Source organism: Phoenix dactylifera, chromosome 16 (genome assembly GCF_051530095.1).
Source record: "Phoenix dactylifera cultivar Ajwa chromosome 16, Ajwa_hap1_PhDact_Kaust_v1.1, whole genome shotgun sequence".
Lineage (NCBI taxonomy): Eukaryota > Viridiplantae > Streptophyta > Magnoliopsida > Arecales > Arecaceae > Phoenix > Phoenix dactylifera.
In genome coordinates this window covers 9,049,800-9,062,158 of record NC_143205.1, presented here as the reverse complement: position 1 = coordinate 9,062,158, position 12,359 = coordinate 9,049,800, and the positions used below count along the sequence as shown (strand labels likewise).

At 37.8% G+C, this 12,359-nt stretch overlaps 1 protein-coding gene across 4 annotated transcripts; it reads left to right on the top strand.

Moving 5' to 3' along the window:
* The first annotated feature begins 1,586 nt into the window (after positions 1 to 1,586).
* LOC103704781 (dolichyl-diphosphooligosaccharide--protein glycosyltransferase subunit DAD1-like) lies at positions 1,587 to 11,626 on the top strand. 4 transcript variants are annotated; one of them, XM_088712371.2, is made up of 8 exons: positions 1,591 to 1,657; positions 1,747 to 1,912; positions 5,258 to 5,317; positions 8,227 to 8,323; positions 8,462 to 8,509; positions 10,973 to 11,060; positions 11,148 to 11,191; positions 11,271 to 11,626. In XM_088712371.2, exons 4-8 carry the CDS (start codon positions 8,240 to 8,242, stop codon positions 11,352 to 11,354), a joined length of 348 nt encoding a protein of 115 aa, XP_088568497.1. In that variant the 5' UTR covers positions 1,591 to 1,657; positions 1,747 to 1,912; positions 5,258 to 5,317; positions 8,227 to 8,239; the 3' UTR covers positions 11,355 to 11,626. The 4 variants fall into 4 exon arrangements, with proteins under 4 accessions (XP_038973870.1, XP_088568497.1, XP_026659530.1 ...); XM_026803729.4 differs by lacking the exon at positions 5,258 to 5,317 and having other exon boundaries at positions 1,597 to 1,657; XM_039117942.3 differs by lacking the exons at positions 5,258 to 5,317; positions 8,462 to 8,509 and having other exon boundaries at positions 1,587 to 1,657.
* The last annotated feature ends 733 nt before the right edge of the window (positions 11,627 to 12,359 follow it).

Sequence of the window (12,359 nt, the reverse complement as noted above, 5' to 3'; positions counted from 1 at the left end):
GAAGAGGAAGACGGACGCGTGATGCAGGCTGGGATTGATCGCGGATGCTGGAATCTGGGGCCGATCGTGGAGGATGCTGGAAGCACGCGTGATCGCTCGGGATCGCTAGGATGTTGAAGGCTGGATGCTGTGGACGCGGGGATTCGGATGAGGGGCGCTGCGGGATTGCTCGATCCTTGGCATGCGTCACGGGAGGCTAATCAGGAAGCAGGGGATGCTGGGTGACTTGGACGCTACTGGCTTCACAAACAGCTGGGCCGCGGAGGGAATTTGGAAGGACGGGCGGAAGCTGATCGCGGAGAATGGGGCGCTAATCCGGAAGCTGGGAAATCGCTGAACGCATGAGATGCTTGGAAGGAATGACGGATGCGTGGGATCATACGGACGAGCTGGACGATGGACGCCGCGAGGCTAATTTGGAAGGTGATCCGTGGAAGATGGACGGCTAGGGCACTGCGGGAGGAAGAAGAAGAGTGAATCATAATATATTTTTCGTAACACTATTCATATGTACAGTATTACGTGACAACACTGTTCATATAAACAGTATCATCTCAAACACTATTTATATGAACAGTATTTTCAGCCATGTAACAGGGATAAATGTCATTATTAAGAATTAATTTCATAGCTGTTGGGAATAGGCGAAATGAACATGAAAACAATTTGATTGGGTCATCACAATTGGTTGAGATGAACTTCTGTCCATAACAATAGGGATGAATCGTGATGATGCAGTGGAAAGATAGGGAGTGACCTAGGTTTTAGATGGGTTTGGCCTGAAAGGATCTTCAATTACAACAAGGAACCAAAATAAGAAAATACATCTTTTTAAGAGTTATATGCAGGAGAGTTTCAGAAAATTAGGTACAAAAGAGTGCTAAAAATGTGCACAGTGCACTTAACAACTGGCACAAAAAGAGAAGCATCAACAAAACACCCACAAGAGGAATAAACGAGGGACAGAAGGATGAACATTACTTACCCGTATGTTCGCCAAATAGACATGATGGACGAGGTCGCCAAGATCGCCCTTCATCAGTGCGCGATCGTGCGGAAGCATAATGCTGCGCACGAGCCCGCGGGCAACCTCTTCAGATCTGAGGGCCGAATCGCCCTCAGATATGCGCCGTGATGACTCCCCGCTGAACTCGGAAATCATTGGCTCAATTCTCGCCAAGGTCGGAGCCTCGAAGGGAGTCATAGCCTTGACGCACATCGAGAATGTGGGAGGGACTGAAGCCCCAGGCCCACACCTTGGCTCAGAATTCAGCCCGGACGGTTGAGCTGCGGCGACAATCTCCAGGACTTGGTCGGTTGGCGCGACCACTGCCCAGGGCACCTCGACCTCCCCTACGGGCCTCCAGCTAGGCCCGGCCAAAGCAGGAGCGACGACTTCTCCCTGTCCGACTTCAAGACTCGAAGCGACTCTTGTTTTTTTCGGCCTCCCCTCCAGACGGACCCCCTCGGGGCAGCCCTGACCTCTTACCTCTCCATCTATATATATATATATATATATATATATATATATATATATATATATATATATATATATATATATATATATATATATATATATATGTAGTATGGACCCACTCTCTTTCGAATAGGGTTTTTGTATTCAATATGCGGTACTGCATTGAAAAGAATGGATGGGGTGGAATTCCTGACATGGTTTATTTTTATAATTTTTTTAAATAAATTTTAGGGGCGCAGAGCTTTCTCACTCCTATCTATTTTTAATAGGTTAAGAAATAGAGATCTGAGAGAGGGCCCCCGTCTCCTTCCGCCTCTGCTGTGGTCGACGTTGCCGTGGCTTGAAGCCTCGAAGGTCTCCGTAAATCTCTCTCCTCCTTTGTTTTCCAGCCAACCACAGGCTGGACGAAGGCAAACCCTTCCGCGCGGCCCTCAGGTCTTCTCCCATACCCAACCCCCTCGACCTTTCTTCTTCCCCCTCTCCTGTTTTCCTTATTTCCGTCCTTATAGTTGATAAAATTTTGATTTTTTCCCGTTATTTTATGTCTGAGATCGAATTTTTGCATTTCCTTTTGTTCTATGAACAAATTTCAATGGTTGGATTTCCGAAAATCTTTCTTTGTAGTCGATAGGAGTTTAATTGTGGGATATGTGCTCTTTGGAATCCCGTGCTGTTTGTCCGCTACTAGTTTGTGGAAATGACTGGAATTTCTTGGGGCGTTATTGTTTGGCTGACATTTGGGATTTTTAGGATGTTATTTTTGTAATGTTGTTAACTAAAATTCTGTAGCTTGATAGTGGTGAAGGAAGTGATAAAATGTTCTAGTCTATAGTAATGCTGGTAACTGAGAAGTCGAGGAATTATTGCAAAAAAAAAAAAAACTAGAAATAGTCATCCATAGCCAGATTACTGCTATTGTGTCTGAAAGGTAAAATATTTGAGTTTAATCAGGGTGGTGATCCTGCATGTCTTATGAGGAGTATCACAATGCCTGGAAAGGAATCTGAAATTATATATACTGTTGTTGAACAAGTTCATTTGAGGTCTACGGCAACTCAGAGACCATGGGTATAAAAATGATAATTATATGTTAAGAGAATAACTTTGCAGGGAAAATTTCCCGTTCACTGAAATAATTAGGATAACTAGAATGACTTTGCATTGAGGAATTTAAGCGACTGTTATGGTTATGTGACTATGCGGGTGGTTCAAAAATTTAGGCTTTTATATATAATATTGGTCAAATTCCACCTCTCTGTAGGCGATGGTAGTGAAAGTTTTCTTTTGAGGATATCTGGAAGAATCTCATTCTTCACGGCATTGGGAAACTGTTTTGGGTTGATTAGCCATATCGACATGGAAAATGAACAAAATGGAATGCTTGGGTGTCTGTCTATGAGGACATAAGCCCTTGCTTTTACCCAAATGATTGATGTGCTAAGTTGATCTGTTATCTTCTTTTATATAAAACAATCACGATCTGATTCTGAAATGTTTGGCCCTTCTTGCATGAAATCTGAATGGCTAGAGTCTTCAAGTTTGGATGATTCTCTCCCTAGGATTTATTTGTATTTCACATTCAGTTGTTTTGTGATGGTGACTGTTTCCTATCATGCTACAGATGAAATGAAACAAAGAAGGTTTGCAGGGATTCTCATTTGTGTTCATAAATGATTGATATTGGATGTTTTGTGCTTCCGAATGGTTAATTTGGTGCATAATTATTATACATTTTTGTGGGTTAGATTCAAATGCTCGAACCAGATGGAGCAAAATAGCTTCCTTTCAGGTTAGGCAGGATCTGAATTCAAACTTGATAAATTGATCACGAGCAAATTGGAAGTTAGGATTGTATGTTCTTTATGAATACAAAATGCATGACTGATATTTAGTGCCACGGTTCCAGGAATGTCTCACTGGTAAATAGGTAGGGGGTTGAATCCAGTTTTCTGCATTCCTAGAAGTGTCTCAAAACCATGCTCATATACCTTCTATATTAATGATCATAGGTAGCAAGATGCATAACCGAAGAAGAAACTGCTAGTATTCTTGATTACCCTAGGTACGCTGCCATAAATATTACCTTCAAGAGCATCTGAAAACCACCTATGAACAAGTTAAGTGATGTTTTTGTGCCATGTAAGATGGATTATATCAAGGCAAGGGAGGAAGATACACGTTTCAATGGTAGGGATTATTTATCTTGCCATTGGAGGTTGTATTCATTAGCTAATAAAGTTGCATCTCATATGAAAGTAATAGCTGTCATAGCCGGCAATCAATGCCATCATATGCTGCTTTTGATGTCAGAATCTGTGAAGGAAGGTATCATAACTCCTGCTGGCTTCCTTGTCTTTTGAGTTCTCTGCTGTGGGTTTTGATTGAGGTCTTGGGGATAAGTGGAGGCAATATTCTATAGTGAAGTTGATGCTCGAAGGGATGCTCCTTGTGAGATCTTTGCTTGAGAATTGAGGAGGGTATACCGACTCTTGTGATAGGAGGATCAGGGTGCTGTTTACGAACTATTGACCTTATGTTTGCAGACAAAAATAATATTCTTTGAAGTTTTGTTTAGTTTACGGAGTAGGTTGAAGAGGTAGATGTAATCTTTTGCTTTTGTTTCTTTGAGGGCGGCTCTACCACTAATTTTCTTTTGTTCTAGACTTCCAACTATGCAAGTGGTATCCTTTCATGGAGTTTTTGAACCTCAATTATGGTAACAAACAAAGCTTGGGACATTGGTGCACCCAAATATTCAGTGTAGACACAAAAAGTATCTGAATTTATCACGAAACCTAGGTTGACTATTAACCAAATGTACTACCATATATAATCTACACAAAAACATATTTTGAATTTCCAACATGTGTATTTATTTAATAAAAATCAAGTTAGACAAATGAGAACTATGGCAAACCGAAGGAAACTTGTCTAACGGCCTTTGACCGCATACCCTGGTTATAGTTGAATTAAATATCATGCTGGTCTACATACACACTATGATAAGTAAAAACCAAGTAAACCAAACAATGAGGGAGAGAACTTAAGGAGACAAGAAAAACGTATCAAGAGAAGACAAAATCACTAGGTGGCAAGATCATAAATTTGCTAAAACATTCGAAACAATAAACATGAATTATACAAAGTTGAGTACCGGACACCTCATTTATTCATATTCATTATACAAATTGGCCCGTAATAAATAAAAATGGTGAGTAGGAAAAATAATTATTGATCGAAAATCTTAATAGTAACGGAAGATAAGATTTATGAAACCATTGTTGAACAAAAGTTTTAGATTGATGATATATTTGACATTTTTTTTGAATAAGATGTATATTTGATGATGTACATTTGTATATTTATATGGGTCTATTTGAGCTATGCTGAATGATAAGTATGACGTTTTATGATTTTTTCCCGCATTTTGATATGGTTTATAGTTAATCTTTATTTTAAATTTACTTTATGTATATTGGTTTGAGTATGGGGGATTCTTGCTGGGCTATAAAGCTCACACCACCTGTTTACTTTTTTTCTTTCAAAGTTGCAGGACACTTTGTTTTTGATGGGTTGGGCATGGAGTTCGAGTGATAAAGTTATTAGTTAGAGAGCTTATTTTTCTTCCTGATACCAAATAAACATTTGAATTTTGTAATTGAGTAAACTTTTCTAATGATGGATCTATTTTGGCTAGTATGGTTTAATTTTATAATTAATTTAATTAGTTTGGAGCTATTAGAAACTTTGTTCATCTTAATGGCCTTGCATTATCTCTAGGGGATTGCTCTATGGTTTATACGGCCTTGTCATGTGATCAATCTGGGTGTTGCGTTTGAGGTATGACAAGTATAATACTTATATTTATATTAGAGACATTATTACTGAAGCATAACTGAAAGAAATAAATGTAGTATAACCATCGATCCCTATAACCATCCCTATCGCCTCAATTTCCAACATTTTCGACAGTTCGCTTCCGTGGTCTTTGATATGAGGTAACCACAAAATGAGTCATTTCATGCTCTTCGACTTGCTACCTATACTAATATATAATTTTAAGCCTTTAGCCTGCTTGTCCATATTTTGGCCGAATCCTATCTATTCGATCTTCATCTCCATACTATGTGCAATTCGCCACAACCAAACTCCATTCTATTTGGCAAAGATCATGCAACTTTTGCTTGTCTAGTTCCATCAAATCTTATCCACATGGCGTTTGCTATTATTCACCATCTGGACTATTAAGATGGGGTGTAAAAAAAGTGGTGGATGCTTCTCCAACTCAAGTTGGAGAAGTTCGAACTTACGATCTCCGTACAATGGATACCAAGGATATTTTAGTTTTAAAAAAATTAAATAATCATGTGATGGGTATGTGATACCATTCTATTGATGGAGACAAGCGACAAGATTATATTAGGTCGGTATGGCAACTCAAAGGATCTAATTAGAAATTTTTAAAGCTGAGACATATAAGTTCGACGGAAGTAGAGAGGTGTTCCCCTAAATTTTTTTTTAAAATAAAAATGAAGCCCTTATTTTACAACTCTAGGACCTCACGGTAAACCATTAATTTACCCGAACCATTACGTTTCGACTCTCTCCACCCCAAAGGCGACTGCTGACACCAGGTAGGCCATCTCTCTCCCCCTCTCCCTCTCGCTTTCTTCCCCTCTTTTGATTTTTGGTTCTCTTTGGATCCCTGTTGGGGTTTCTCTAAATTATCTAAATGCTTTCTCTTCCCTTCACTATGCTATCTTTGGATTTTGATTTGATCTTTTTCTCTCTTCTACCCTTTAGATTAGCGGAGAGAACCCCAGTGGGGGCTCATTCTCTTCTTCCTCCTCTCCTCTTCTTTCCATCATTTGTATGATTTGCTTGTAAAAGACGAGATCTTGGAACATCTAGTAACTGAAAGCCTGAATTTTGCTCAAGATACCCACCTAATCTGTGGCCTCCCTCATTTGTATTTACTGAATCCGATGCAAAACAAACTGGCGAAGAGATTTGCCCCCCCCATCTCGCTCTATATGCTTACAATTGACTCCTACGTGTGGATTTCTTGCTTGGATTGAGTAAATAGCATTGATTTCTTGAGAAAGATAATTTCTTTGAAAAGAAATGCAAATTTAGACCTGAAATTTACTATAATTTTCTTTTTCCAGATGCAATAAAAAGAAATGAGCATAAAAAAATTTTGTTTGAGCTAGAATTTCTGTTCTTTAAGTGGTAGCTTGCATGTTCGATATGAGAATTGAAGCTATGATGGGACGAGGAATTGAATGAGATGTATATATCTCTGTCGTCTAGGTAACAATGTTCATGAAACGATGTAATGGGGATGTCTTTCATTATTTGTGAGCCATCAAGCAAGGAATATAGAGACTTCCTAGGTCATTTCATCGTCACTCATTTGTTTCATGCAAGACTAGTTTTGAGCACCTCCCATCTATGGTTTTTATGCACACTGGATGAGTTTTCGTTTGCAAACTTCTATCTTCCTAACCTTCTTCGAGAAATGTTATTAACAAGCTGACTAGCTACGCCAGTCTGGAGAGCACAAAGACCTTATGGCTGCGTTTGGTTGGAGAAAGAAAAATTAGAATAATGAAAGTTATTTCTGTTGGCATAGCTATTCCACAAGTTATGCCTTTTTTTTGGCCAAAAATTCTTATTCTTATCTGTCATAAGTAATTATGCCATTTGGTTGCAGTATGAGGAATGAGATTGTTTTTTGGCATAAGATAGGTATTATGACAATTCTACCCTTATCAACTATCACTCTCCTATGTATTTTTCTAGGTATTTTGTTCCAATAAATCATCATGCAATCATTAAATGTGCTAATAATATGGATGTAGAAGAATGAAAAATTATGTAACGCTCACCATCCAACTGAAAATATTAAATGACAGTTACCTTTACCCAATCCCAAACTACACTAGTGACATGCTACTCTAATAGGATGGGTAAATGACATGATCACTTTTGTCGCTTGTCTTTTTTCACTAATTTATAAGACAAAATTTGGAAGGTGTTCGGGGGAGACTGAATCAAATTCACCTTTGTCATAAGAAAATATACCATTTCTTATAGTCCAATTAGAAATAACAATTGTTTTCATTATTGCCAAAAAATAAAAATAGTCCAATTAGAAGGAGAGGAGTGAAGGATACTTTTGTTCGTCGCAAAACATAGGGCTGGCATAAATTGAAGTATTTCTGGTAGGAATAGCTTATGACAAAGTACTCTTGGAATAGTAATACATACCATATGGAGCTTTGACCGGCATATCTACTCATCTTTGCTATTTTTTTAAAGGTTGTTTGGCAGACATAAGCCTTATTCCGGGCTTTAGGACGGCCTTATGAGTTATGACCCAACCATGCACATCCTATAGGAAATTTGTTTTTCATTGAACTGTCATTCTCCTGGTTTTTCAAATGTCAATAATTAAATAAATGCCCTGCAGGACTTTTCTATATCACATCTGACTGCTAGCCGTTTATTCTTACCAAGTTCACCTGTTCGTATAATAAAAAATTCAATATTGTTGTTAACTTTATGAATTTTGGGGGGTTTTATACTTCAATTTTGCTGGGCTTGTCATTTGGTAAAGTTTTATATTTGGGTTGGCATGTTCGAGAACATAACATCTCACCTGCTCTTTTAAATAATTCTTGTCTTTTGCATAAAAAATCTGTCCTTTTTATCTCGTTACTTCTTTTGGTCTTATCAAAAACCAGAAAAAGGTTGAGAATGGCAAAGTCCACCTCTAGTGATGCTCAGATGCTCATTCGTTCTTTGCGTACTGCTTATGCTGCCACGCCAACTAATCTCAAAGTATGTATTTCTGTTTCTATACGTAAATTTGTGTCATTTGATGTTTTATCCATTGTAATTTATATTGCTTTTCCTTTTCATTTCATTAAGATAGAGGATTTGACTTGCGTCTTTTCTCTTCATTTATAAACAATGCAGATCATTGATCTTTATGTGGTTTATGCTATTGTTACAGCTGTAATTCAGGTATGAATGGATACCATTTTCGCCATATATGATATGAAAAGTTGGGCTTTGCTCTTCATTTCTCTCAAACCTAGGTCTTGCTTATCATTCTTTCCAAAATGAAAAAAAAGGAAAAAATGAAAACAAATATTGATTCTAGTGATGTATATTATTTCAAACTTAATAGAATTATCTCAGAATATTAAAATCAGATATGGTACATGATGCTGAGGTTTCTGTCGATAATCCCATTGAACTCATGAGGAAGTGTATACCATCCTACATTTTAAAGCAATATCTCCCATTTATGGTTCACAAGATTCATAAAAAAATAATATTCAGTATTAGTTCTGCAATGAGGTTTTGAATGCCATGATAGTGGTACTCTTCTTACTTGTCTATACCAGTTTGTCGATACAAAGAGCAGCACCTGACCATTGAAGGCAACATCTTTTTATATGGTTCAGGCAGTCCAAAATGACTATCTTCATTGTGTATGTTAATCGGGTGAAATCAAGAAGGAAACTGCTGTTTTTATGAATAGGTTAGTATTCTTCAATGTACAAGAATATATGAGATTAAGAATTAAGGTAGTTACTAATTCCCTTGGAAAAGAAAGAAATAGCTTGTTTTCAGTCATGTTCTAGCAATCAAGATAACAACTAAAAGGTGTTAGTGAGAGATATCTACCTATTATTAAATGTCTTTGAAAGCGAACACGAGAGTAGCTTAGTGAAGATGTGATGTCATCAAGAAGATTAAGCACTTCATTATGGGTTGGCTTCTGCATAATTTTAAAAGGCCAAGTTCCTTAAGTTTGGATCTATGAATTATTGAAGATCATTTTTAACTTTGTGAGAAAAGATTTTCTTGCTGTGATGAAAAAGACAAAATCTAGTAGCAGAGTAAATCTCAAATAGGATGGGCCTTTTCTGGGAATTCTTTGTCTTTCTGATTTTCGTGAAGTAATTTGAGATGCTAATGGGGGTGATTTCTGTTGCTTTCTTTGTCCTAGTTGAAAATTGAAAAGAAAAATCAATAAGTGGATTATTCATTGGAGACTTGGACTGCTTTTATGACAGGTTTTTTCAATCATATATGGACATTGTTTGTCTAAAGTTCTACTTATGGGATGTTGATAGTGGTACTTTGTGCATGATTGATCAGTAAATTGTAGATGCTATGGTTGAGTCATGTCAAAATTCTATTCATGCAGTTTAATAATGGTGTTTTGTCTATAAATTGGTCAATAAATTGTAAACGACATTATTGATTCAAATCATTTTTAATTTATAACATTTGCTAAACTTTTGTCGTGTATTCAGAACTAGGGCTTGAAAGTTAGAACAATACATTTGTAGGAAGCTTTGCTACTATTTCAAAGTTCTCTATCCTAGGCATTCAATACTAGTGGTGTTGTGCTTGTGATTTTGGTTACATTTTAGTGGATTATATTATTTGAAGTAGGCTAGCTATCATAGGTGTAGCCCAGTAAAATTCATGAGACCAGGAAACTTAAACCTATCAGTAAGGTCCATAATTAAAATTCTTTCCTTTTAAAAGAAGAGAAAGGTTGGGTCATGTTACTTAACTGTTCATCGATTAAATGCAGGATTTTCATTGCTTTTTTCCTTAAAAAAGAAAAACCTTGCACTAACTGTGCTAGTTACCTATAGTTGTCTACTACCCAAGTCTCCTCACTTCCTGTTCCTTTGATGTGTCTTTTGGACCACTTGGCGTAGTTGCCTACCAATATGTTTTCTCTTGCCTTTCCTTTTATCCATCTGCTGGCTGCACAAACAACCTGAGGTTAAACATATTGAATTGGGTCTGAATTGAGTGGGGCTTGATTCAATCCCGGTTGACCTCTTGGACCTTCTATGTTCCAACGACACCACCTTACTTAACTCTCGGTCATTAAATGAATATGGTTTGGCCCAGATACATGGATCTGTATCTCAGAAGGCGCTGGTTAGGTGCCTGATCTTGACTTAGCATTTCTTTTTTGGTCTCATTCATTTTTTTCTGGGGACGCATAATCCTACAAACGTGTTGAACATGACATATGCTTCCGAACATAGATCATCAGACTGAATTTCAATATTCATTTTTCCTCCATATATTGATTTTGGACTAACTGAAATGTTCCTCAAAAGCCTTTGTGAATTAAGCCCACTAAAGGTAACCCATTTGTGTTGGACAATGAGTCATTCCTAGGTACCTTGGCAATCTAGGATCGTAGAATTGATGCATAACAAACAACTGTTACTGAGAGGGCGAAGTAATCATCGTTTATAGGCTTTTCCCAAGTCTGATGATCCGTTTTCCATGTTCAAATAAAGGGCACAGTGAAGTTTTAATAATTATCAACCATGAATTCATTGACGACACTTGGATTATCAGAACAAATGTACTGCATGATAGTAATGCTGATTGATTCTCAATTCATATGACTGCTTATTCTGGTGTTCTGTGATGCAACAGGTTGTCTACATGGTAATAGTTGGATCATTTCCATTTAACTCTTTCCTCTCTGGAGTTCTCTCTTGTGTAGGTACAGCGGTACTTGCAGGTATGAAGTGTAACTCAGATATCTTCTTTCCTGCTACTCTTTTTAAGATAATTAATTGTTCGAGCATTCTCATATGTGATGATGCAGTCTGTCTCCGCATTCAAGTCAACAAAGAGAATAAGGAGTTTAAGGTAACTACTGCTGGAACTTAAAACTTTCACTTTAAGCTTTGCATCACTCTATGGACTAACCGATAATGATCCATCTCAGGATCTACCACCAGAACGAGCTTACGCTGATTTTGTTTTCTGCAATCTGGTGCTCCATCTGGTCATCATGAACTTCCTTGGGTAGGAGAAATTGTGCCTTGGTGCACCGAGGCATAGAATTATGTTTCTGGCACTTCTTATCGGACTTCAAAGTGATATCACAACTTGACAGTTGCGCCATGTATAAACCAAATGATCTGGTTTGCACCTTTTGTTTCGTGAATTGATCATCGCCACCTTGGAGAGACTGTTCTTTTTGGGAGATGTTCTTGCAACAAAGTGGCGTCATGTGACAGCTTATTTGTTATGGTTTCAGGTGTTTTTACCAAAGTGATTATAACTGAAACGTTTGCTTAATGTTGCTTAGCTTTGGAGATGATAATTGTGGAATCCATCGGCAGACTTTGCTATGCAAAATATTAATCGTGGATATCAACCAATAACGTTGGGGTGATTTAATTGGAAGAGGAAGGAAAAGGGGTGAGGATCTCCCTTGAGAGTTTGAGGATAGGGGATTCAAAGAAGTGAGGAAGATGAAGGGACTTGCTTTTTGTTTCCTAGCTTCAACGATCCCCCTCCCCCTCCCCCCCTCTTTTTCTGTTTCAAGTTATCCATTGGGTATCCATGCTATCCCACTAAGCTGTCTCATGAATTGGCTTAGCTAGCAGTGCTTGTTTATAATGGACAATGACCATTTACATGCTGGTTGGCTGCATACAAAATATTTCTAACAAAAAATGGTAAAATTGTAAAGTTATTACAAATTATTTCTACAGTGGGATGTCTTTAGTGATAATGCTCAACTCAAAAACAGGAGTAAGATGGGTGGATGGGCTCATGAGTGTTTAAAGGATCTCTACCACTTTCGATATGGAATTGTGTTTCAGCTTCTCGAAAATTGAAGTTGATAGGTAGATGGGCTTGTTAGCACTTAAACACCACAAGGATCTCTATCGTTTCTGATGTGGTTTAGTTTTTCAATCAACATGTATCTTCTCCGTACTCGGGAGTGCTTACGCCGACCAACAAACATGATCCCCATTACTGCGCACTAATCCAAGTGTGCAAACAGACCATGGAGAATCAATAT